This window comes from Dromiciops gliroides, chromosome 4 (assembly GCF_019393635.1).
Source record: "Dromiciops gliroides isolate mDroGli1 chromosome 4, mDroGli1.pri, whole genome shotgun sequence".
Taxonomy (NCBI): Eukaryota; Metazoa; Chordata; class Mammalia; order Microbiotheria; family Microbiotheriidae; genus Dromiciops; species Dromiciops gliroides.
The window spans coordinates 227564773-227590670 of NC_057864.1; the positions used below are offsets into that span (position 1 = coordinate 227564773).

At 36.4% G+C, this 25898-nt stretch overlaps 2 protein-coding genes across 2 annotated transcripts in view; both read right to left on the reverse strand.

Moving 5' to 3' along the window:
• The window catches only part of TEKT3 (tektin 3), a 65622-nt gene extending 54368 nt beyond the window's left edge, over window positions 1-11254 (reverse strand). Inside the window, exons 1-2 of the mRNA XM_043999594.1 lie at window positions 10676-11254; window positions 7349-7432 (exon numbers count right to left, since the gene is read on the reverse strand). Coding sequence (XP_043855529.1) covers window positions 7349-7432; window positions 10676-11254 — 663 coding nt within the window. The remainder of the gene's footprint in view (window positions 1-7348; window positions 7433-10675) is intronic.
• Window positions 1-25898, reverse strand: part of LOC122752702 (zinc finger protein 850-like) — a 1092329-nt gene that overhangs the window by 392466 nt on the left and 673965 nt on the right.

Genomic DNA, 25898 nt, shown 5'->3' on the forward strand with positions numbered 1-25898 from the left:
TCAGATACCACTCTGATGGCAAAAAGTGAAGAATTAAGAAGCCGCTTGATGAGGGTGAAAAAGAGGAGAATATAAAAGCTGGCTTGAAGCTTATCATTTAGAAAAAACCCACCAATATCATGGCAACTGGTTAAATCACTTCTTCCTTGTAAACAGAAGGAGAAGAAATGGAAGCAGTGTCAGATTTAATATTCTTGGGATCAAAGATTACTGCAGACAGTGACCATAGACATGAAAAAATTAGGACAATTGGAATTTAACTCAAAAATCCTAAGAGAATTCTAGTGTTTTCTAGAATTTTAATGTTCTTTGAGAGAAGTTTATCTTCATATTGTAAAGTGAGCTATGGAAACTTTAATTCCATTTATAGCAACATACATTTGCCGATTGAAATTTTTGATTCTTGTAGCCATCAAGTCTCTTCCCTGACCTTCCAAGTGTTTACTGGACATTTCAGATTGGATATCCTGGAGAGATCTCAACTCAACAATCTACAACTTTCCTTTAAACCATCTACCTCTTCCAAGTTCCCTTATTTTTGAAGGCAGCATCCTCTTCCTCTCAGTCTCCTTGGCATTATCTTTAACTCCACACCTCCTGTCACCCCACATATTCAAGTGGCTGCCAAATCTTATTGTTTCTACCTTCACAATATCTCTCACATCCAGCCTCTTATTCACACAAACTACCATCGTATTGTCTCCCCATTCCAGTCCATATCAAATAGTGCCAAAAACAAGTTCCCTTAAACACAGACATGACCATGTGATTCACCTATTTAACCAACTCCAGAGGCTTCCTAATGCTTCTAGGATCAAACATAGGATCTTCTGTTGAGCCTTTAAAGCCCTAAACAACCTGGGCCAACATATTTCTGCCCCCCCCCGCCATTGTTGGACATAATATTACCTCTTACACTTTATGATCCAGCCAAACTTACCTTCTCTATATTCCTAACACACAATCTCACAACTGTCCAACCTCTGCCTCATAAAATCCCTCTCTTCCTTTAAGATGCAGCTCAAATACCATCTTCTGCATGAAACCTTTCCTGATTCCCCCAATGACTAGTTTTCTCCTTTCTCAAACTACCTTGAATTTAACTACTTTGCATATATTTGTATTTACTATCTTCATACGTATAATGTATATTTTATATGTACTTGTTGTCTCTCCCATTAGAATGTAAACTCCTTATAAGAATTATCTCACTCTGTACTTATATCCTGAGAGCTTGGCACAGTTACTGGTACATATCATCAGTTAAAGTAATATTGTTTAATTGGCTGATTGATTGAAATTGGGCTTACTTGGGTTTTCCCTAGAAGAATGCCACTAAGGATGTAAACACTAGTTGCGTAAGCTAAACTTCACTCTTTTTACCCAAAAGAGAGAGGACTCTGGGGAATCTGAGGAGAAAGTACCACCTCCCATATCTCCTAAGAGACTTAAATGTGAGGGTTTCCAACTCAACCACTTAGTTGAGAGGTTTAATTATGCACATTCAGAACTATGATGCTATAGTTCATGCATGTATGTGCACATGCTCTCTTCTATAGAATTTAAGTTCCCCAAGAGAACATGAATTGTTTCATTTTGTTTGTTTGGGGTTTTTTTGCCTTTGTACCCATAGGCCTAGCACAGTACATAGCTTTTAGTAAATACTTATTGATTAAAAGAAAAATAGAAACCAGAAGGTTACAGCTAAATAGAAAGATGGCTCACAGGTTCTCCATAAAGAGGCCCATAAAGGAATTGGTAGTTACCTTTATTATGTCACCAAAGGAATTTTTATTGCATATCACAATTGAAGTGCCTCAAAATGAAAGAACTATGCCATTTCATGGAACATGCAGTCATCTCATATCACATTGTTCATGATAAGTTTTTGTAAAAATACCACCAAAATAATAATTGCAGTTAATCACCAATATCAACTGAGGATAAAAAGGGTAGAGAAATTCTATGAAGAACTCCAAAATAAATCAACCTATACTTTAATACAGAGGCAAGAATAGGAAAAGAAGGGAAAATGTAAACTTTTTATCAGTAACAAGGAATGATGGAATCCAAAGACCTATAGACTATATAGAAGTCTCATACTTATATATTTTGAATACTTTCTTTGAAAGAATCAGAAATTACTAGGCATGTGAAGCTCCAAACATTGCAAAAAATAAAATTGATTATATTATATTAGGCAGTAGATGACTTGTTGCTTTCATGGGAATCAATTCTGAATTAGCTTTCTAAATACAGTTAGACCACAAGTAGTTAGAGCAAAAATTAAAATTAATATAAAGTTAAAGGAGGGAATAAAATTGAGAAAAAGATATGGTGTGCAATTAAAACAATTTCAGCTATATTTATTTAAACAATTTATTGATGCTAAAATGGGATGTGGAGAAACAAAAGAATATAAATGTTACTTATAATACTTTTAAAAAGAAGTTTAGTAACACAAATCAATTGCAATAACAAGAGCTTAAAAATCTCCTTGTCCATCAAATACTAGTCTAGACAAACAAAGAGGAATGGTATCCAAGGGGGAAATCAGTTAAGAATATAAATTCATGGGCAGCTAGATGGCACAGTGGATAAAGCGGCAGGCCTGGATTCAGGAGGACCTAAGTTTAAATACGGCCTCAGACACTTAACACTGTATGGTCACACTAGCTGTGTGACCCTGGGCAAGTCACTTAACCCTCATTGCCCCACCAAAAAAAAATATAAATTCATTTGTAAAATCTTAAAAAGAAAGATTGTTATAAAAATAGAATTAATCCACTCAACTAAGTAAACTCGTCCCAAGGGAATTTTTCACCTGAAACTAGGAGGATTAGTGAAAAAGACAAATGATCAGTAAAGATTTCTATAATAAAGTCTTATCAACCATCAAGAACAGTGGAGCCACTTGGACTCCAATATCACAGTTTTGGAGTACAAACATAGGAGAAGCAGCTTTTCAAAGTATCTGCAAGAAGAGCCAAAGATGTGGTAAAAAAAAATTTTAAATGACCATATTTGTACCAATACAAAGAAAAGGAGAGAACAATTCATCAAAAACATCCTTGATGAGGTTATTAGTAGGAAACAGAGAATAGTTGATCCCATGATAACACAACTGACTGAGAGATAATGCCAGATCACACTGTTTATTGGTTGTTGATTATAAAAATACATTGATTCAGTATCAGTCAAAAAGTATTGTGCCTACTATGTGCCAGGCACTGTACTAGGGCCTAAAGATATAAGTACAAAAAATGAAATAGTTCATATACACATAAATTCTAATGAGTAAGTACATTATAAAATATATAGCATAAATATAAAGTTAATAAACAAATATAGACATATATGCATATCTCCAAAGTAGTTAAATGCAAGATACTATGTGAGGGAGGGCACTAGCACTTGGGAGATCAGGAAAGGCTTCATGAAGGTGATGTCTGAGTTGAATTTTAAAGGAGGAGAGGGACTCTATGCATTAAGGAGGTACTACAGTCCAAGTATAAGGGATAACTACTACAAAGGCACAGAAACAACAGCTGGAGTCTGAGGAGTGTTTGAGGAACAGAATCATGGTCAGTTTGATTAACTGCAAAGAGAGTGTGTGGGAATGTCCAATGGGGCTGGAAAGGGATTGGGACCCAGGGTGTGCTGGCAAATGTTTAACATTTATTGTTAACTTAGCTCTTTGAAAAAAAAAACATACACAGGATACTTTAGGGTTCAATATGCATTATTAACATTTTCTCCATCATATTTTTTTTTTGCAGGGCAGTGAGGGTAAAGTGACTTGCCCAGGGTCAGACAGCTAGTAAGTGTCAAGTGTCTGAGGCCAGATTTGAACTCAGGTCCTCCTGATTCCAAGGCCAGTGCTTTATCCACTGAATCACCTAGCTTCTCCCCTTCACCCCATCACTTTCTTAAGTCTGGAAACTCAACAAAACAATAAATCAAACCCTTGATTTGTAGCATTTGCTGGTTTACAAGGTTCACACTGAAAGTAGAAGAGTCAGCTGTCAGGAGCCAGTTCAGACTAGTACCAGCATACCCCAGGTTGAGTCAGGGCATACAGAGCTTTAAGTGGAAACATATGAGTTTATATTTTATTCTAAAAGCAACTGGAAGCCACTGGAGTTGGTTGAATAGGGAAGTCATATTTACTTTTCCACACTGAAATGTACTAGAGTAGTGAGAGACTAGAGGAAGAAAAAAATAATGCCTTAATGACTTTCTTCCAACAAACTGTCTTCTATACATATTTCAAAGTCATAGAAAATTCCATGAAAGATTTTGCAACAGAGATAACCTCATTTTGTAACCTTTTTATCATTATTAATTCCAGGTGAGAGATAAAACACAAAGCTATATATTCTTAAAAAGGATTCACCACTGTCATAGAGGAAATCCAAAATACAATCCATGTTGGGGAGGAATTTCCTGATGAGGTCCTGTAGAAGCTCCTATTTGTAGAAGACATTATGCTGATTGCATCATGCCCCAGAATACTGTAGAGGCTTGTCAGTGAAATCAAAATTGTTCAAAAGAGTTTGGGTTCAATTATCTCCCTAGGAAAAACCAAGTAAATGAAGAATACCTATTGTTTAAACTACAATGTACAGTTGGATAGACAACCTATAGATCCACTCTAGCAAAAGTGGTATTTTTAATATATACTTATATGTACATACTTTATATTCACATGTAAGTATATCATATACACATATATGTGTATGTATGTATATGTGTATATGTGTATGCATGTATTGGGGATGGATTGCCTTTGGAAAATTATGAAGTTGATTCCAAGCTTTTCCCTGAAAGGCCAATATTTTTAATACCAATATTCCTCTGCAATTGTGCATGGTTTTACAACATGAAACATCTCTGACTGAAAAAGAGCATCATTTTGAGGGCAATGGAAAAGTACATGGTGGGTATGTATAGGCACAATATATTATAAATAAAGCATTGTGAATGAGTAACAGAATAAAGGATGTTATCAAATAAATATATCAATGAAAAAGATTCAATGCAGCAAGGTTATGCAGCAAGAACAAGTAATTGCCAAAGTACAACCTGTTGTACCATATCAAAATTAAACAAGGAAGGCCTGCAGCATGTTGGATGGACTCCCTCTGGTGAACTTATGGGAGTACCTGGATAAGATTCACAAAGGAGGAGCAGACCTAGATGGGTTGTGAACTGTATTGTTGATGGCAATACCCATATCTAGTCACAAATTCGTTTGCTGGATTGTTAACGACATGCTAGAAGAGAAGTAAAATGAACAGTAGACAATCCTCAATAGATTATAATATAAAGTATAAATGTGCTCTTAAAAAAAGAAATTCTCAGCCTTCATTTAGAAAACTTGAAATAGGAAAGAAACTACTATATAGAGTAGCTGTCCATCCAAGGCCATCTTTCTATCTGTTGCCACCATTGCCCTATTTCTCCCAACCTAGACCAAGACCTCTGTACTCTGGCTATTGAGAATCTATGTCTCCAAGATTCTGGGGAAGGTAATCAATCCATTTTTGAAGCTCCTTGCCTAGGCCCCAGTTGTCTTAACTGATGACTGAGAGTAAACTACCTAACTTACCTCAAAATATATGTATTTAGGCTCACATTCCTACATTCACATCCTATCCATCCACCCACCCAAGCCATCTTGTTATCTGCCTTCTGTGCCATCTTTCACTCCCCTTGCCATTGTACTTCTCTTGCTTTCTATTTCTTGCTCTGGGCACAGTAGTCAAATCAATGCATATGTGTGTGTTTTTATATATATATATATATATATATATATATATATATACACATACATGTGTATGTTGCACACATATCTGTATATGTATGTATATACACATGAGCACATATTCCTTTGTGTATATTTACATGCACATACACCTGCACTGACGTAATACACATACATATGTATATATGCCTATGTGATATACATGCATGTGATGTATACATATATCTACATAGATATACAATTTTCTGCTAGACTCTAAGCTCCTTGAGGGCATGGACTAATGGTATAAATGATAAAGTAGACTGCCAACTGTGATATAGTAAACTTCCAGCTTTCCCTTTCTGTGCCTCTAATCCTTTTTCTCTCCCCTTCTCTCCTACTCTCCTCCTTCCCTAAAGCTGATTTATATTGTCATATTCTATTTCTTTTCATAACTATTTTCTGAATCTTAAAAACCATATTCATACTGAAGATTTAAATGATCAATAGAATTTGTTCTATTACTTTTCACAAGGATGTTTGCATTTCACAGAAGATAAATCCACATAAATTGCTAATTATGGAATTGTAGTGGGAGAGGTATTTTTAAGGTATGTCATTCTTCTCTCATACCCTAAAATCATATAATTCAGGCATACCCTGAAAGCATATAATTTAGCAACTTATTTATATATGAATACTGTGATAAGATTTTAAATACATATGCATATTGAACTGCTACATTTATTTTGTTATGTAATAATAAAAAACCTAACTATTTAAGTGCCTTATTATGATATATGGTTGATTTCTTAAAGTTTTAAATATGTGCTATAATGACTCAACATCTTTTATTTTATTATTTATTATAGAACTGTGCATACCCTTTGATCCAGCAATTCCACTGATAGGTTTAGATCATCCCAATGTCATTCCCCAAAAAGAGAAAAAGATCTATTTGTACAAAAATATTTATAGCAGCTTTTTTTGTGATGGCCAAGAGTTGGAAATCAAAGGAATGCCCATCAATTGGGTAATTGCTAAACAAACCATGGTATGTGATTGTAATGGAATATAATTGTACTATAAGAAATGACAAGTGGGATGATTTCAGAAAGGCCTGGAAAGACTTGTATGAATTGATGTATAGCGAAGTGAGCAGAGCCAGGAGAACATTGTGCACAGTGACAGCAATATTGTTCGATGAAGAACTGTGAATGACTTAACTAGTTTTAGCAATACAATGATCCAAGACAATCCCAAAGGACTAATGATGAAGCACACTATCCATCTCCAAAGAAAGAACTGATACGGATTGAACACAGACTGAAGCATACTATTTTTTGCTTTCATTTATTCTTTTATTCACGTTTTCTTATACAAAATGACTAATATTTTACATAATTGCACATGTATAACCTATCTGATTGCTTATGGGGGGGGGAGGAGGGAAGGAGGGATAGAATTTGGAACTCAAATTTGGTACTAAAAATATTTATTACCAAAAAAGAAAGAAATTGTAATCTATTCCTCCATAATAAATGTACTCATATTTTTTTATAAGTAAATACTTTGTCACCTAAAAGAGTAAACAAAACTTACTGTCAAGAGTTGTTTTTCCACTTCATCATGAACAAGATCAATGCCCATTCTTTTCTCTCTATGAAATAAACATTCTTGGGCTACCTATAAATATAAGAATTGAAGACCATTATTAACTAATCCAATATAATAAATGAATAAGTATTTTACTTTATTAGTAATTTTAAAAAAACCTATTCTGGTCTATAGAAACTATCAGGATTAATTTTTCAAACTTTAGTTATAGAAGTCCTGATCAGTCTCTAATCAATTTGATGACAACCCTCTACACACACAACCATGCTCCCTAATTAACTTGGTGAGGTCAGAAGGTCCATATAGACCTTTGCTGGAAGGATACTTCCCATAAAGGTAAACATGAACTGTAGCACCCTGACTGCAAGATGATTAGTGACTAAGAGTCAAGGAGGAAAAGGTCTAGCCAAAAATTCCCATCTTTACTTTGATGAAGGTGAGCTGAAATGCTAGCTCTAGTTCTATCTCATGTGAACCTGGAATAAGGTGAAGGAGAGGTGAAAATTTCAACTGAAAGGAAAAGCTCATAGTGATCTTCCTGTGCTTATTCATGGGGCCTGAGAGAAGAGTTTATAGACTTTGAATTCCTGGTCGTTTTCTGCCTTCTGTTTCTTTTTCTGAGGACACATCAGAGTTTAAGACACATCCCTCATAGAGGGAGAAGAGGAACCTCAATGGAAGATCACTCCACTAAAGTCATGGCATGGAGGCATGGTAAGAGGAGAAAAAGATTTGAACATTTCCAACCCTGGTATTGCTGAAAGTTTTTCAGTGGAATAGGCCTAAGTTTGAATAGGGAGAATTGGTTTAGCAGTCTCTCCAAAATGATATTACCTTCAGGAAATATAGACTATTGGGGTATTTTATGTTTCTGCATTTGTAAGTTCCTGTGGCTTCTTTGAATCATACATTTTCTGTAGAGTGTGAGAAACTCACTCACTCATCAAGGACTTCCATGATCAATCTTCCTTAGATTTAGTAATATGAAATATTTTGTGATAAATGTATTCTATAAAAAGTTAGATAGCAGTTGGATCGACAGTAAATGACTCTTGGCCCAAATTAGCTGTCTTTGCCTTTCCTTTATTTTAAATGAGTACCTTCACTTTGGGATTCTGTCAACTCTCCCTTGGAATTCCAGAAAGGGAGGAGGGGGATCATATTTTACTCCATACCCTCCCTCTTCCAGGTGGAAATAATGGATACAAGCACAGAGCAACCAGGGCATGACATTGGACCATATGTCTATGGCTGCTTGTTCTCTTTTTAAACATCTTTCTCTATCCCAAACCACCAAAGAACAATTCTGAGAAATGGACTTTTCCTTTCCTAGGAAGGAATTTTATGACTTTGAGAGGCCAGGAATTCGTGAGTTGGTGCCAGTATCCTAATTAGAGATGTTTCCTGCCACTAAACCACTTCTCAGATGAGAAAATGACTTCCAGAGGGATCATTCTGAACCAGAAGAGAATGAAGGGCCACACCTGGATGAATGGAAGATCCATACCTTGATTATTATTAATCTTTAAGTAGCTATGTGAAAATAAGTGTGAAATATCCGTTCAAAAGTCCTACAAAGATGGGTTTACCTCCCAGAAAAGTATAATAGGTATGGTGAGTTTTTGTTTCATGTTTGAAGAATTGATGTGTACTTTTTTGATGGAGGAGATAAATAGCTATGCTATACCTGATAGCTATATTATATACTGAGTCTTTTAATAGAGACCTTGGTAAACCTTTTTGGGAATACCATGGATGTCAGCCATATTTATTTTAGATCTAGATTTTCCTTGTAGTTCTGCAACTTGGTGGGGTATAACAAGCAAGAGAGATAAAAGGAACCATCTTTTTGCCATTAGGTTGCCCTTAGGATGAATCTGGTTCTAGAGCCTAGAGATGGATTAGCTGTGGGAGGGCCATGTAGAAGGGCTCTAAAGTACAAACAAACCATCTCTTTCACTACCAACGAACAATAGCAATCCACTGGGTTGCATGAAACTGTCTTCCACACTTTGTAACTTCAAGTGAAGCACAAAAGGACCCTTAATGGGGCAGCGAGGTGGTGCAGTGGATAGAACACCAGCCCTGGATTCAGGAGGACCTGAATTCAAATCTGGTCTCAGACACTTGACACTTACTAGCTGTATGACCCTGGGCAAGTCACTTAACCCCAACTGCCTCACCAAAAAAGAAAAAAAACAACCCTCCCCCAAAAAGGACCCTTAACAAAATCTTAAAATTGAAAATTTGGGTGGACTCAGATATAGTTGAAAACAGATATATAGTTGATGACTGTTTAGTAGTATTTGAGAACATTATTTGGCTATTATTCCTTTTCAGAAAAACAATTAAATAACCTGAAACCCACAACTGAAACAGTAGTTGCTAAATACATATTCTAAGAAAAGAACAGATAAATCAACAACTGTGTTTACATATACATAACTGTTGAGCATATTTTTTATAAAATATACCCTGTATCTAAATTATATTCTAATTGTGAAATCTTTAAAAATAGGAATATGCTGTTCCTCAAAAGGCCATTGGAAATATATGTGTATACATACATATATGTGTGTACAAAAGGAAAAAGAGAGCGAAAAAGAGGTATCAGTCTTTCCATGAATTCTGATTTATATTTGTGGGATTTTTATCATCTGGTATCAAATAATAGAGTAGGATAAGTGATTTAAAGGAATGACCCTTAAAATCAATATGTATGCATATGTGTGTGTGTAAATTTGATCAATAATGAAGACACAAATTAAAATTGCAGAGATTAATTAAAAGGGCAGAGGTGACCTGAGCACAGAAGAAAGAATGCTTAAGTCTGAGACCACTTACTGACTTGATTCCCTGGTCACTGTAGCAAATGGTTTTACCTCTATTTCAATTGTTCATTTTTTAGAAGGGAGTTGATTAGCTACTGTTTTTATAGTATGCTACAAGAGGATATCAAAACTATTGTGTACATATACATGTCATAAAACAGATTACATTTTTCTTCAATATCCTATCAGTAGTATTATGCTAATTTTGCCTGATTTTTATGACCCAACAATGTAACTTAGTCTTTTATTCACACTCAAAATCCCATCTGAGTAATTCTGTATTCTAACCTGCAAAATGTATACTATGTAAGATGGATTAGATAACGATGATTTTTAATTATTATAAATTATTACTAAAATGTATTTATATAAGATATATGCTATCATATGCATCTAAAGTATTTCAATAGCTACAAGAAGGTGTCTACTAGATTACAGTATATAATGTAGAGTAAATTACACCATAGGATGTAATATTTACCTGAAGAGGTGCTTCTGTTTCAGTCAAAGCTCTCTCCAGCCTTTTCTTAACATCTGTAAGAGCATTTGTTTCTCCAATCATCTCATCCAATTCATGAATGAGTTCTGATTTCCAAAATCCTATGTCATTGACCCGTTCTCCTAAATTTTTGGTAGTATCTGATTGGGTACTTCTTGTTTGTTGGTCTTTGTCTTGAATCATCCGAGATGTATCCACTCTAAGTCTTTCTGCATTATGTCTGGAACTTTCAGATTCTTTGTAATTTGTTAGGTTGGATCTGTACCAATCATCTGGTGTATACCTTGTGAAAAGTGCTGTTCTATTGGAAACAAAGGGAAGCATCCTGTTCTCGGATAATCCCTCAGCTGCTCTGGATAATGGAGCTAAGGTAGGTGAGTAGGAAGCCACTTTATAATATGTGCTTGGTCTCCATGGAAGGCTTAAGCTATGAGTCAAGGAGTAGTGAGGAAATCGATTCTTATAACTTGATGCCATAGTACTGATGGCTGGTAGAAAATTGGGAGGTGCTGGGCTAGGGTGGGCATAAGTTGCCGTTAAAGTAGATCCTAAAAGCTCCATGCTGGGAAAATTGTTACTTAAGTCTGTCCTGCATAAACCAAAACAGAAAGAAGATCACTCAGGTCACAATAACCTCTGGTTAAAAACTAACATATTGGGGCAACTAGGTGGCACAGTGGATAGAGCACCGGCCCTGGATTCAGGAGGACCTGAGTTCAAATCCAACCTCAGACACTTAACACTTACTAGCTTTGTAACCCTGGGCAAGTCACTTAACTCCACTTGCCTCACCAAAAACAAAACCAAAAAACTAACATATTTATATTGATACTGTTTGGTAATTATTCTTATTATAGGGGTTAAAGAAAGCTAAATGTAGGTTAGAAAAAGCAGTTTTCTTCCTGACAGATAGATAATTAATTACCTCTACTTTTATCATTTGTAACCAGGTCCCAAATATAAAATTTGAATTTCTAAATACCCTAAATATGAAAATAACATTTACTTTTCAGCATCATTAGAAAAAATATTCTATTAAATTAAACATATGTATATCATATGCTTTTGTTTTCTTTAGAGCACATGTAAATATTTTATTTTTGGGTTAATAATAATTACATTTAGTTTCTTAAATATGATGTCCAATACTACAACTTGAAAAGAAAAACTCTGTTTGTTGAAAAACAGACTATAAACAAGATTTAAACCACATTTACAATAATACTCTTGAAATGGGCTTAAAACAAGTCATGCTGAATATATGAAACAAAAGTACTGCACTGCTTTTACTAGTGTTATTTTCTGCTAGTCCTTCCCTGCTTTGTGACTCCAAATACTTTCTTCAATTTAATTTTAAAAATAGTATTTAACTGCCCATTATGTGTAAGGCACCATGAGATACAAAGACAAAAATCTACAACGGTCCTCGAATTCAAGGAACCACAGGACATTAGACAAGTTTTGAATTGTAGCAAAGGCTAAAGTGCCTCTCTGAACTAGTGGACTCTATTTCAGAAATTTAAGATTGAATCATTGGCTTTTGGAACAAAGATCACAAAATCTCAGAGCCTGAGAAAGAATTTAGGAGCTATCTAGTCTAGCTCTATTTGAACGAGAACCCCATCTCCAAGGAATAGTCATTCAGTCTTCATTTAAAGACCTCTACAAAGGGAGCCCAGTTCCATTTCTGGATGTTTCTAATTGTTACAAAGTTTTCCCTTACCTAGACCTAAAAATCTGAATGTCTATAACTTCTACCCATTTTTCCAAGGTCTGTCCTCTGGCATCAAGCAGAGATAAAGAGGTTTAATTCCTCTTTCACATAACAGCCCTTCAAACACCCAAATATTCTCAAGTCCTTCAAATGACCCTTGTGTGTGATGATCTTTGGGTTCTCCACCATCTTAGTTACTCTTCTCTACACAATCTCCAGTTTGTTAACCTTTTCCCCAAAATGAAGCATTCAGAATTGAACACAGTACTTCAGATGAGGTCTGACCTGAGTAGAGAACAGAGAATCTAAACCATGCTTCCTGTACTCTAGCGATCCTAGGATTCCTCATAGGAATTTTGAAGTCTGACTCTGAAATGCCTGTAACCTGCACCTCTCCTCCTCTTGAATCTTACTTGCCCAGAATATCCTCCATCTCATTTTCTAGGCACCAGCTCTAAGCCATCATACACACACACACACACACACACACACACACACACACACACCCTTTCCAGCTTCCTTTCATGCCCATATTAAAATGTAAATTCCTAAGGGCAGAGACTATCTTGCTTGCTAGTATATGTACCAGGTTCATCATAAGCACTTAATAAATCTTTCTCCCTTCCTCCCTTACCTCTCCTCTCCCCCCTCCCTTTTCTCCTCACCTCCACTATCATCTTCATAATTTTGTATACTATGCCTCTTTCACGGCAATCAAAAATTATAATTAATTTTAGGACTTCTATATAAGTTCTCACTCATATTTAGTTTATGGACTACTAAAAACTCTTAGATCTTCTCCAAAATACAATCTAGCCGTGCCTCCCCAACTTGTTCTTGAAAGAAATAATATAATTAATCCAAGTATAACATTTTAAATTTATCCCTATTAAGTTCACTCTAATTAAAGTCAGACATATTGATATTTCTGGATCTTGACTATCATTCAATGTGTATTCCTCCCAGCTTTGTGTCATATACAAATGACCAAAAGTCATTTTGAGCCCTGATATAATCAATGTCCAACTTCACTCTAAATATAGGGGGAAACCCCAAAAGGCAACTGGGAGTTGAATTGGATCAAGTTGGATATGAGGTGGATAGATCTGGTCACTGAAGTCCCTTCTAGCTCTGACAGTTTGTGAAGTTCAAATATGATGATAAAGCCAAAAAAGATACTACTTCTTTCTAGAAAGATTGAGCTATCTCAGGTTACTGCTAAGACAACTGTTATCTCAACAACTTGTAGTTTGTCAGTTCTAACAATCGAACGTCTCCAAAAGTGAAATAGGCTGCCTCTGTGAGTTAGGAAAGAGGTCAAATCAAGGTCTACCACAGATGAGAAGGAAGAAAGGGGTGGCATAAGGTGGCAAAGAAGACAAATATGACTCAAGGTCAAGGAGTTAGTATATATGTTTTAAAACACCTAAGTTATAATCATAGTGTAGTAATTTGATTGGCTAAAATGATTGGAGTACAATATTATTAAGGACAAAATCCTTGATTGATCCCTTTATAGCAAAGTAAGTTTCAATACAAAATAAAAAAGCTTCCAGACTGAAACCTTCATTCTGACCTTTGCTTTGTAGTCATTAACCCTTGCTCATTATTAAAAGGGAACTGGGTAAAAATATAGATGTTCAGTACAATCTTTTTTTTTTTTTTCGGTTTTTGGGTGAGGCAATTGGGGTTAAGTGACTTGCCCAGGGTCACACAGCTAGTAAGTGTCAAGTGTCTGAGGCCGGATTTGAACTCAGGTCCTCCTGAATCCAGGGCTGGTACTCTATCCACTGTGCCACCTAGCTGCCCCTGTTCAGTACAATCTTGACAATTCAAAAACTCAAAGGTGGGCCAATTTCTTACATTTTGCTCCCCTTTACTCATTTTATAATTTGGCTACACTGGCCTACTTTCTGTTCCTTACACACAACCTGACACCACAGTACTTCATCTCCCAACTCTGTGTATTTGCACTGGCTGTCCCTCATACCTGGAAAGTTATCACTCCTCACCTTTGAATCTGCTTCCCTGGCTTCTTTCAGGACTAAGTTTAAATCCCACTTCCTACAGGAGGCTGGGAGATACACTAAAACCTTTCCCAATAATAACTGGAGAGTAAAGAAAGGATGTCCATTTTCTCCACTACGATTTGATATTATTCTGGAAATGTTAGTAATTAGGGATAAAACAAGAGAAAGAAACTAAAGGTGTAAAGTTAGGTGAAGAGGAGGTAAAGCTATATTTGCTGATGATATGATGGCTTACTTAGAAAATACTAGGGAATCAGCAAGGATACTAATTAAGATAATTAATAGCTTTAATAAGTTTCATGCTTCAAAATAAACTTGAAAATCAAAAGCATTTCTGTATGACAATACCAAAATCCAAGCGGCAATAATACAAGGGAAAATTATATTCCAAATCTCTGTAAAATGTGTCAATTATCTGGAGGTCAATCTACTAAAGCAAACAACATACCTGTATATATTGAATTACAAAGTGCTCCTCAAATAAATAAAGAACAACTAAAATAAATGGAAAATATTTAGTGTCCATGGTTGGGCTATGGCAATACTGGATCCTGTGGTGTCAGTGATGTAGGTAAAGTTTCAGATGAGGCAACTTTCTACCAATGCAGATCAATAACCTTCTTTGCAGTTAATAGTTTTAGAGAGATGCCATGAGCACTGAGAGGTTAAAGTGACCTGCTAAGGGTGACACAATCAGTAGTATAAGAGGTAATACTTAAACCTAGATCTTTTTGGTTTTGAAACCAGCTTGCTCTCCACTATACCGCTCATGTAACATCTTTCGAACACAATAAGCTGACAAATATTTGAAGATAACTACCATATTTAGGAGTTAGGAAAAGTGGGTTCTAATTACAGTTTTAACCTAGAAAAAGTCACTTTTACTGGTGTAGGTCAGTTATGTCATGCAATATGGGATAGGCTAGATGAGGTCTCTGCCCTCAAGAAATTTACATTCTATCCATTCTAATGAAAATATTCTAATAAAAACGAATATTATAATAAAAAGTTACATATTGTCTTTATAAGCCCTAGGAGGTCAATAAAAAGGTCTAGTTGTACATATAATCCTAAAAAAGGAATCTTAAGTTTAATGAATATATTCTGGTAACTCTTATTCTGACCAATAATATTTAAATTGATAAAAATTTGTGGATTTGCACTTCCTCCAAAGGAAGATGAATACAGAAAGGCTAAATCACTTGTTCAAAGTTGTACTGTATAGCAATGGTTAGCTTTTCCTTAGTCCTGGTGATACAGTGGATAAAGAATTGGTCCCTGGAATCAAGAAGAGCTAATTCAACTATGCCCTTAGAAGCTGTGAGACTCAGGGGAGATCACTTAACCTCTATCTGCCTCAGTTTCCTCAATTGTAAAATGGGGATAATAATAGCACCTTCCTCCTACGTTGTTGTCAGAATAAAATGAGATAATATTTGTAAAGTGCTTAACAAAGTGCCTGGAATATTTAACAAAATGCTAGTTTCCTTATATCTCATAAGATGCTAGCATTCAAAGTTGCTTTACTATTTGCATACTAAATAAAAATGGAAGGTATTGGAAGAAACCTTGCCTTTTCAGAAAATTATTTGCTTCCCTAAAAGAAAAAAAATAACTCTTCTAAACTACTTATTTTAAAAGCTTATTATAAACATTTAAAAATAAATTAGAGATAGGCTGCCAAAACAAATGTGGAAGTTTAAGACTGGTACATTAAAAAAAAAGTTTTTACCTGAAATATCTGGATAGGTTATCTTAATATCTTAATTGTCATATAGTAGTTTAGCCCTTCTCTTTGCTGTAGTTAAAAAAGAAATGTACAAAGAAAGGAAATTTTACTTGAAAGGTCAAAATTTATGACATATTTTACCAAAATTTATGAAAATAATTACTTTTGTATCCTCTTATCTGTAAGGGGGCTTCCCAGATGGAAGAACTAAAGATCACAGAGGGCAGAAACCTGGAACCCCAGTTCAGATTTCATTTGCAAGTGAAGGGCACTGCTAACTTGAATTGAATATAGTAATGAGCTGTCTGAAGCCTGGTCTGCCTCTTGACACACTTTAAGGAGTGCTCTACTTGGACATAATTTGCTTCCCCAATGGGATCTGATTATTCCCTCTTCACTTCCCCACTCCTCTGTCTTACCACTGACAAATTGGCATTGTGAATCCTCAAGAGTTTCCTGTTCTCTTGTATCTTGCTTATTTGCTATCTGTATTTTTATAATGGGTTTTTCTCTAGATAAATATAAGCTAATTTTTATTACATTTTGAGCAAATGTTTGCTCTGAATGAATGGAATACAGTATAGAGAAGGACAAAGAGAACAGGTGTGAGAAAATTTAATTGGGAAATAATTAACAAAGTAAATAAAAATACAATAGAACATCGATAATGTTATGGGGTTTTCTAAGTATTAAGTGGCAGCAAGGATCCTGATGTATGGTTTAGTGGTCTCGGTTTAACACCAATGTCTTAGACCAATAACACTAAATATCACCTGTGCTGAAGTACTCTTTCTCCTTCTCCCTTTCTCTTTCTCTCTGTCTCTGTGTCTGTCTCTGTGTGTCTCTGTCTCTCTCTCTTTTTCCCCTTCCTTTTTCTTTCCTGCATTCCCCACCCCCCCACCCCACCAAGGAGGGCTTCATGTATAAACAAGAAGTATGTAAAGCTCTGAGATGCCATTTCAAAAGACATTTTATTTTAAAATGCACGTAACACTTTGATCACCTCAGTAATGATCAAGAAGAATAGATCCCTATGATATATACCATTTAGTTATTAACCCCCTCTTGTATCTACAGAAAGTTTAATATAGATTGGTAGTTTTGTTGTTGTTTAAAACCCAGAAGAATTGGTCTCATGGATCTACTTTTATCCTGTGTCCCTAGGGTGAGAATAGTGAAAATACGTACATTTCCTGTGCCCCACCTCCCCTTTCACCTTACCTCTATAGAGAATACACATTCAGAATGCAATAAATATGGGTTTATCTTTACCGTGTCCATCACAACCAATAAGAGAAAAGAAAAATAATATTGTCTGTTAGCTTGAAACATGTTGAGTTTGTATCAAAAAAAAAATCAATAACTGGAAAACCTCTTATTAAAGTATGTTGTTAGGAGCAGCTAGGTGGCACAGTGGATAAAGCACTGGCCCTGGATTCAGGAAGACCTGAATTCAAATCCAGCCTCAGACACTTGACACTTACTAGCTGTGTGACCCTGGCCAAATCACTTAACCCCAATTGCCTCACCAAAAAAAAAAACAACAAAAATTAAGTATGCTGTTTACAAATACAAATTTTAAGTTATAAGGAACAATGAGGAAACAGAAAAATCACTGGCTTTTTAGGGGCCTAGTTTCCTGGACACTACTAGTTCTTTGTTGGCAAAGGAAAAAGGAAGACTTTGGTGGGGGGGGGGGGGGAAGAAGATATCATAAATTATCAGAAGACTTAATTAGATCATTTTACAGATGAAGAAACTGAAGGCAATGATGAAATCATGCCCAAGATTACATAGGCAGTCGGTGGCAGAGTTATGTTCCAGTCTGGAGAGATGGCACGGATAGAACACTGAACTTGGATGGAAGATCTTATTCGTCGTGTAACTGGGCAAGTCTCTGGATCTCTCTATGCCTCAGTCTCTTCATCTACAAAATGAGGAGGGTGGACTAGAGAGCCTCCAATATCTCTTCTAGTTCTAAAATCTAAGATTTGTGACTCCAAATACAAACATCTTTCTATTAAAGTTCCTTCTGTTATGTTTTTCCTGTATAATTCTGGCTCTGTCGAAGGCGGAGTCAAGCCTGTGTAAGTTGCGACTGCTGGGGAAAGGAATGCACTGCCCTTGGCCAAGGATTTGGGAAGGGAAAGAGGGGCTCCAGCGGGTATCCCAGGAACGCCCCCAAAGGTGATTCCTGAAACTTCTTTGCCCCAGGAAAGTAACTGTGGAGGGTTTGAGGGGATCTGGTTTCATCTGGGGTCACTCACCTATCTGCAGTTTCACCTCTGAGGTGTGACCAAAAAAAAGAAAGGGGGCCTAGTCAACCACCCGCCTATGCCGGGATTGTAACTCCCTTACCCAGGGATGCCTCCCTAGGGCTGAGACGCACCTACTTCACCCAGGCTCCTTTGTGACCTCAGCCTCTGCAGGCCATTCAACTGCCTTCCACGCGCTGCACTCGCGTGGAGCCCATTGGCCAAATGAGAAAAGAGGGTGGAGAGGGGCGGGGCGAAAACTCTGGGCGAGGAAAGTTGCCATGGTAGCAAAGGAAGTCCCCAGCAGAGAAACAGACCTAAAAGTTACAGGATCAGTAAGGGTGTAAATAAGGAGTGGAGTTTAGCGATTTCCTTCTAGCCGCCATAACAGCAATATTATCTCTTCTAGGAACTGTTAGATCTGAACCAATGAGTTTTATTGTTTGTATCTTCACAAGATCTTTCTTATCGGTCGTCTTCCGCTTTCCACTCAATCATTTCCCTAGTTCAAGTCCTCTTTTTTTTTTGGTGAGGTAATTGGGGTTAAGTGACTTGCCCAGGGTCATATAGCTAGTATGTGTCAATTGTCTGAGGCCGAATTTGAACTCAGATCCTCCTGAATGCAGGGCCGGTGCTCTATCCACTGTGCCACTTAACTGCCCCAGTTCAAGTACTCTTACCTGAATTATTACAATACACCACCCCCTATCCCCTACCCCTTCAGTCTCTTTCTCCTGGCTCCCCGCCCCCCAGGGCAATGAGGGTTAAGTAACTTGCCCAGGGTCACACAGCTAGTAAATGTCAAGTGTCTGAGGTCATATTTGAGCTCAGGTCCTCCTGAATTCAGGGGCAGTGCTTTATCCACGGCTCCACTTAGTTGCCCCTCTCCTATCTGTCTTACATTGAACAGCCCAAATGTCTTCCTAAAATAGAGTCTGATTACAATGTCACTTCCCTTCTCTAGAATCTTGAGTTGGTCCCTGTTTCATCTAGGATAAAAAGCCTTTCAAAGTTATAGCCACAGCCTACTTCCTGCCAAAAGGTAACTTTTGTAATTCCTTGATATTTCCCAGTTTAGTTCTCCATTTCCAGTCTCCATGCCTTTGCATAGGCTGTTTCTTAATACCTGGAAAGCACTATCTCCTCTCCTCTGCCTCTTAGAATGAGTGGCTCAGGAACTACTACCTTCTACAGGAATCCTTCCATGATGACCAACCAGGGTGGTTAATGCTTTCTCTTCAAAAAACCCAAACCTTAGAGAGTGTTCATTCACTAAACAACTTAATTAACATAAGAAAGAACAATAATGAATTGGGCATAAAACTAAAAAATATCTAGAAAGATAATAAATAAAAAGCCCCAACTAAACACAAAATAGATACTTTGAAAATCAAAGAAGAGATGAACAAAACTGAAAGAAAAAAATTGATAAATAAAACTGGGAGCTTAATTTTGAAAAACTAACAAAATGAAATATTAAGACGATTTAAGAATAGAAAATAAAATTACCTACATCAAAACTGAAAAAAGAATTCAATAAATGAAAAGGGAATATTAGAAATGATTTTATCGGGGCGCTAGGTGGCGCAGTGGATAGAGCACCGGCCCTGGAGTCAGGAGTACCTGAGTTCAAATCTGGCCTCAGACACTTAACACTTACTAGCTGTGTGACCCTGGGCAAGTCACTTAACCCCAATTGCCTCGCTAAAAAAAAAAAAATTAAAAAAAAAGAAATGATTTTATCTAATTAAATGCCAACAAAATTGATAGCTAGCTTAAATTAAATGATGGTTACAAAAATTAAAATACCCAGATTAACAGAAGAAGGAAAAGAGAATTGCATTGAATTTGACAGGGAAATAAGTAGGAATTGGGAGGAATAAATTTAAATAACCTAATTTCACAAAAAAAATTAAGCTATAAAGGAAATACTAAAAAAAATCAAAACATTCTATCTATACAAGTGAATTCTGTTAAACATTCAAAGAACTCTAATGTTACATAAGCTATTTGCAAAAATCATAAAAGGAATCACACCAAATTCTTCTATAAAAAATATAGCCTATATATCTAAATGAGAGAGAGAGAAAAAATACAGAAAACTAGAAACCACTATCTCCAATGAATATTTACTCAAAATGCAATAGTGGTGGGGATCACAGTGAAAGTAGAGTTAGCCACATAGCAGTCAATCCTTTCTAATACTTTGTTCCTTTTAGAAAGGGGCAGAATTAAATCTTCAGCACACATTGCTAATTTCCTCCTCCACCCCCTCACCTGACTTCTTTGGTTAATACCCTTCTCTTCAATCTTCTCTTTTAGCTAAGAGATTGGAGATTTGACGGGTTCCACCCCTTGACAACAAGTAGCTTACTTCCAGCCTGGGGACAATATAATGAGCCACAAGTGCATGTGGTATCTGCCTCTGGTATTGTATGGGGTTTATATCAGACAAAACATCATTTTTGGTTTTTGTCCTTCATTTTTGAAGAGAACCAATGACATCATGGAGTGATGTCTTGACTCATGTGAATTAGATTTAAGTGAGGCACAAAGTCATCAACCTCACTCTTCCAGAGTCATTGGAGTCTAGTGGCAAGATGACTGGTGATGTCCCAGGATGTGGTAGATGACCCTGACATCTTCAATGTCTGACTAAGCTCTAAGTGCTCCATAGCACCTGCTCCAGTCACCTTCATGGCCATTGGAACAAATTGTTCAAATGCCTGGAGTAGACACCACCTAACTCATGGAGTGGTTTGAGGACACTGCTATTCAACTCTTGTAGCCTGTTTTTCCATTGAGCTGTTCTCTCAAAAACTGTGAATTAAAAAAAAAATACTAAGCATAAATCCAATACACCTTTTGTCTTAAAGATCATGGTAGTTCCAGGGCAGCTAAGTGGTGCAGTGGATAAAGCACTGGCCCTAGATTCAGGAAACCTGAGTTTAAATCTGACTTCAGACATTTGACACTAGCTATGTGACCCTGGGCAAGTCACTTAACCCTCAATGCCTTGCCCCGCCCTCCCCCCAAAATCATAGTAGTCCAAATCATTCTCAGAGCTGAATGGGAATGCTTGTTACTCTGAATTCCAAATCCCAAAATGTTAGTAAGTTCTCAAATCCTTATTACAAAAATACTAGCAAAGAATTTATATCAGCAGTTCAGGTTTGGTTCAACATTGGGAAAACAATATAATAGAACATATTAAAAAAAACTTTTGAAAAATACAGTAGCCATTTCTTCTCAAAACAATAGGAATCATAATACTACATAGACCTTTCCTTAATATGTTGAGTGATATTTATCTAAAAGTAAGAGACAACATAATATTTAATGGTGATAAGCTAGAGGTCTTTCCAATAAGATTGGGAATGAAGCAAGAATTTCATTATCATCAATCCAAGTCAATATAGTCCTAGATATGTCAGCTATAGCAATGTCTTAACAACAAAAAAGTTATTGAAGGAATAAGAGTGGGCAAAGAGGAAATGAAATTAATATTTTATAGATATATTATATTTAAGTTAGAGAAACCTAGAGATTAAATTAAAAAGTAATTGAAACAAAAATTTAAAAAGTAGCAGGATATAGAATAAGCTTACACAAATCATTAGCTTTTCTGCATATTGCCAACAAAACCCAGAAGGGACAGAAAGAGAGATTCCATTTAAAATAATTACAAACTATATAAAATATTTGAGATTCCAACTACCAAGATGTGCATTGGAATTATATCAATACAACTACAAAATTTTTTAAAAACAGAAACAAAGAGAGACTTAGATAATTGTATAGAGATCAGTTGCTCATGGCTGGTCTATCACTTAGAAAATCTTCTCCATTGTGTATAGAAATGACCAGGAAAAGATGACTTTAATGGATCACACAGCAAGGAGCTGCTCCTTTCATATGTAAATAATTTGTTTTTTTAAAGGGCAGAAAAACTTTTGTGTAAAGAAAAATGATTAAATCAATGTATGAGCGATGTAAAGTTCTGCTCCTTTTGCATGTGAATTGGTTTACTTATAGGGGAAGAAAAAGAACCGGAAAAAAACACTGCATGAAAAACTAATAAAATCCATGGGTGAAGAAATGCATGTTTTCCACTAAAATGTAAAGAGAATCTTATGAGAAGGGCCTGATACACAACTATTCCCTCAGATGAATAAACTAAGAGGAGCTCACAGTCTAATGGGTTGGATTTCATGAGTTTTGCCTTATAAGGGAAAGATATGTCACTGACAGAGACTCATAGGCAAGTTATTAGATACAGAGAAAAAAAACCAGCAAAAGCAAAAGAGTTAAGAATATAGAAGGAAAGAAGGTATAGAGATGCCAGTAGATGCTATTGGGTGACAAGAAATCTTCAGTGTTTAGGAGTCAGCTGATGAAGAGAAGTATTGCTTTGCAGATTGGCTATAGTAAAGGCCTGTAGCCTGCTGGTAATGGAGAGATGAACTTTGTTGTTGTTTCAATTACTGCTTTTCAGCACCATCTGTAGGTTCAGAGAGGGCAAGGTAGGTGATGCAATGGATAGAGTTCCAGACCTGCAGTCAGCAACACTTGAATTCAAATATGGACTTAGACAATAGGTGCATGATCATGGATAAGTCACTTAGCCCTGTTTATCTCAGTTTCCTCACCTGTATGGCAAACCATTATGGGATCTTTGCCAAGAAAACCCCAAATGGGTCTATGAAGACTTGGGCATGACTTAATGACTGAACAACAACAAAAGCTTCTCAGAGATGCCTATTTGCTTCCTGTTGCACTCCTCTTATTTGAGAAGGAAAAATAGAGGGGGGAAAAAAGGCTTTGTAGCAGCTTTGTTATTAGTTATATAGGCTGAGAGCTGATTTAGGATTTTTACTGTGAGCTCTATTTTGCGCTAACAAGACACTATGAGCAGTTGAGTGAGGAACTCTCTGGGCTTGTCTGTATTGCCCAGAGAGCCAATTTATGAAGTTATGAAGTTCTCTGGCTTAAGGAAACTGCTTGTCACTGTTATTATAGAACTTGTTCAGTGCCATTTTAAAGGTGATTGTGAGTAAAATGAGCTTGCCATTGCATCATGACTTTGAGAATAAGAGTAGAGGGAGATTTACCCAATGTGAAAGCAGTGAGGACCAAAAAAGGAGCAACTAGCAAAGAAGTGGCTTCATGTGGAGGCAGATTTTTCATGAGTAGACTAAAACATCAGTACCTGTTGTCCAGAGTTGTGAGTTGTTCTGGGCACATGAATTTTCATTAATCATGTGCCACCCTGCTAGGTTGGTGAGATTGTTTTAAACAGACATATAGATTGGTGGGAAAGTAAGACCCAAGTTTATATGTATACTATGAATTACTGAATTTACAATATAATAAATATTTATTAAGTGCCTCCTATATACCAGGAACTGTGCTTAGTATGATGAACACATATAAGAAAAAGAAAGGCCATCTCTTCCCTTAAGGAACTTACTAATCTAATGGAAAAAGACAATATACAAAAACTAGCTTAAAATGGAGGTGGAGGGGAACAAGGAGACTGCCAGAGGGTCACTGCAGGGGCATGATGTTGGTAGAGTCAGAATCAAGCAGAGTAGCTGGTGGATGGTAAAGAGTTGTCTGTAAATTCTGAAACCTTGGGAGGTTTTTTTTTCTCTCTGTCCTAAAACCAGGGCAGAACAAGTAAAGGTATTAATGAGGTGTGAGTAGCAAAGCTGAAAGAATCTGCAGGATGATGAGTTTCCTGGTGAAGGAGTGTATCCTAAGGGAAACATGATTATTGATGAAGTAAAAACCAAGCAGAGACCTCTATAAAGGGAGGTATGGAGAGTTTTCTGCTCCACTGGACCATTGAATAACTGTAAAGATAATTATTTTTTCTTTTAGTTATTATTTGTTAATTTATGTTTAAGAGCTAACAGTGTCATAGTGACTGATTTTGTGTAAACAGGATACACCTAAATAGGGCTCTTGCACTACAGTGGCAAGTAGTAGGACTATATCCATTCTACTCCCACTTTCTCCATGCAAGATTACTCCATGGACTCTGAAAGAGTTTGAATTGTAACTACTTGGTGGTGATCATCTGGGAAACCTAGAACTACCATTGTGAGAGTAGATTAAGGTAAGTGAGCTATCCCAGAGAATAAGGATTTCAAGTCAATATTAATCAAATCATAGATTTAGAGCTGGAATTCTTACATTTTAAAGGAAGTGGAAATTCAGAGAGGTGAAATGACTTGCCCATGCTTACACTGGGGGTAGATAACCAAGACAGTATTTGAATCCTGATCTTCTGTCTCCATGTTATCTACTCTTTCCACTGTTCCACATTGCCTCCAGGGATTAGGATCATACTTTAGCAATGTAGAAAGAATATGTCAAGCCCTTATGCACAGACTTCTCCATTTGCAAATAACTGTGCTAGATCAATTCTGCTAAAGTTCAGATAATTACTTAGGGTTTCTCAAAACAAATTGAACTGTCACCATTTGAAACAGGGTTAAGGATTGTACCTATGATTTCATTGGTATAGCATATATCAATTTAACTCAGTACCTTTCTGCAACTTTAATCTTAGAGAGTTGTCTTGAAGATTTTTCCAGGGTTATATAGGCAGGATGTGCCAGAGCAGATCTTGAACTCAATGTCTACTTCGCTTTGAGCTCAACTCTCTAATTGTTCTTTGAAATAGTAAGGAAGTGCCTCTGATTTGAATGAAGTAGCATAAAGACAACAATGGACATATTACAAGGAGGTATAGGGGCAGCTAGGTGGAGCAGTGGATAAAGCACCAGCCCTGGATTCAGGAAGACCTGAGTTCAAATTTGGCCTCAGACACTTAACACTTACTAGCTGTGTGACCTTGGGCAAGTCACTTAACCCCCATTGCTTCACCAATAAACAAAAACAAAAAAAACAAGGAGGTATAGCTTTAGAGAACTTGCCTCTGATGATTTTTCAGGAGGAATTGCTAAAAATCATTTCCACTTGGGCAAAGGGCATGTTAATTCTTTTAAGCTCAAACTCTAATGGTTCTAATAGTTTTTCATTATTTCTAATGGTTTTTCTTTTGGACAATCAGAATCAATCCAGTTATTCCCAATGGGATATAATTAGTAATTTATATGCAGGTTTTCACATATGAGACAAGTTACTTTGATTGAATTCAGTGTGCTTTCCCCCAAAAGTTTCTAGGTAAAGAAAGATGGTATCTTTTAGTATATCAAACACACAAATCCTACAAACAGTGCCCAAGGACTAGAAAATAGAAATCGACATCTTTTCCCAGATGCAGAACTTATTAGGAGAAACACTGGCAGTTTTGATAGTGAAGCTATAAAGAATCAATGCAATGTGTACTAGGAAAATATAAGGGAATTTTTTGTTCCAGCTGTCATTTGCGCATTCCAGCAGAGCCAGTGCTTGAGCTCAGGGCCTTCACAGAATGGTCTTTGTCAAAATACTCCCATAGAAAATT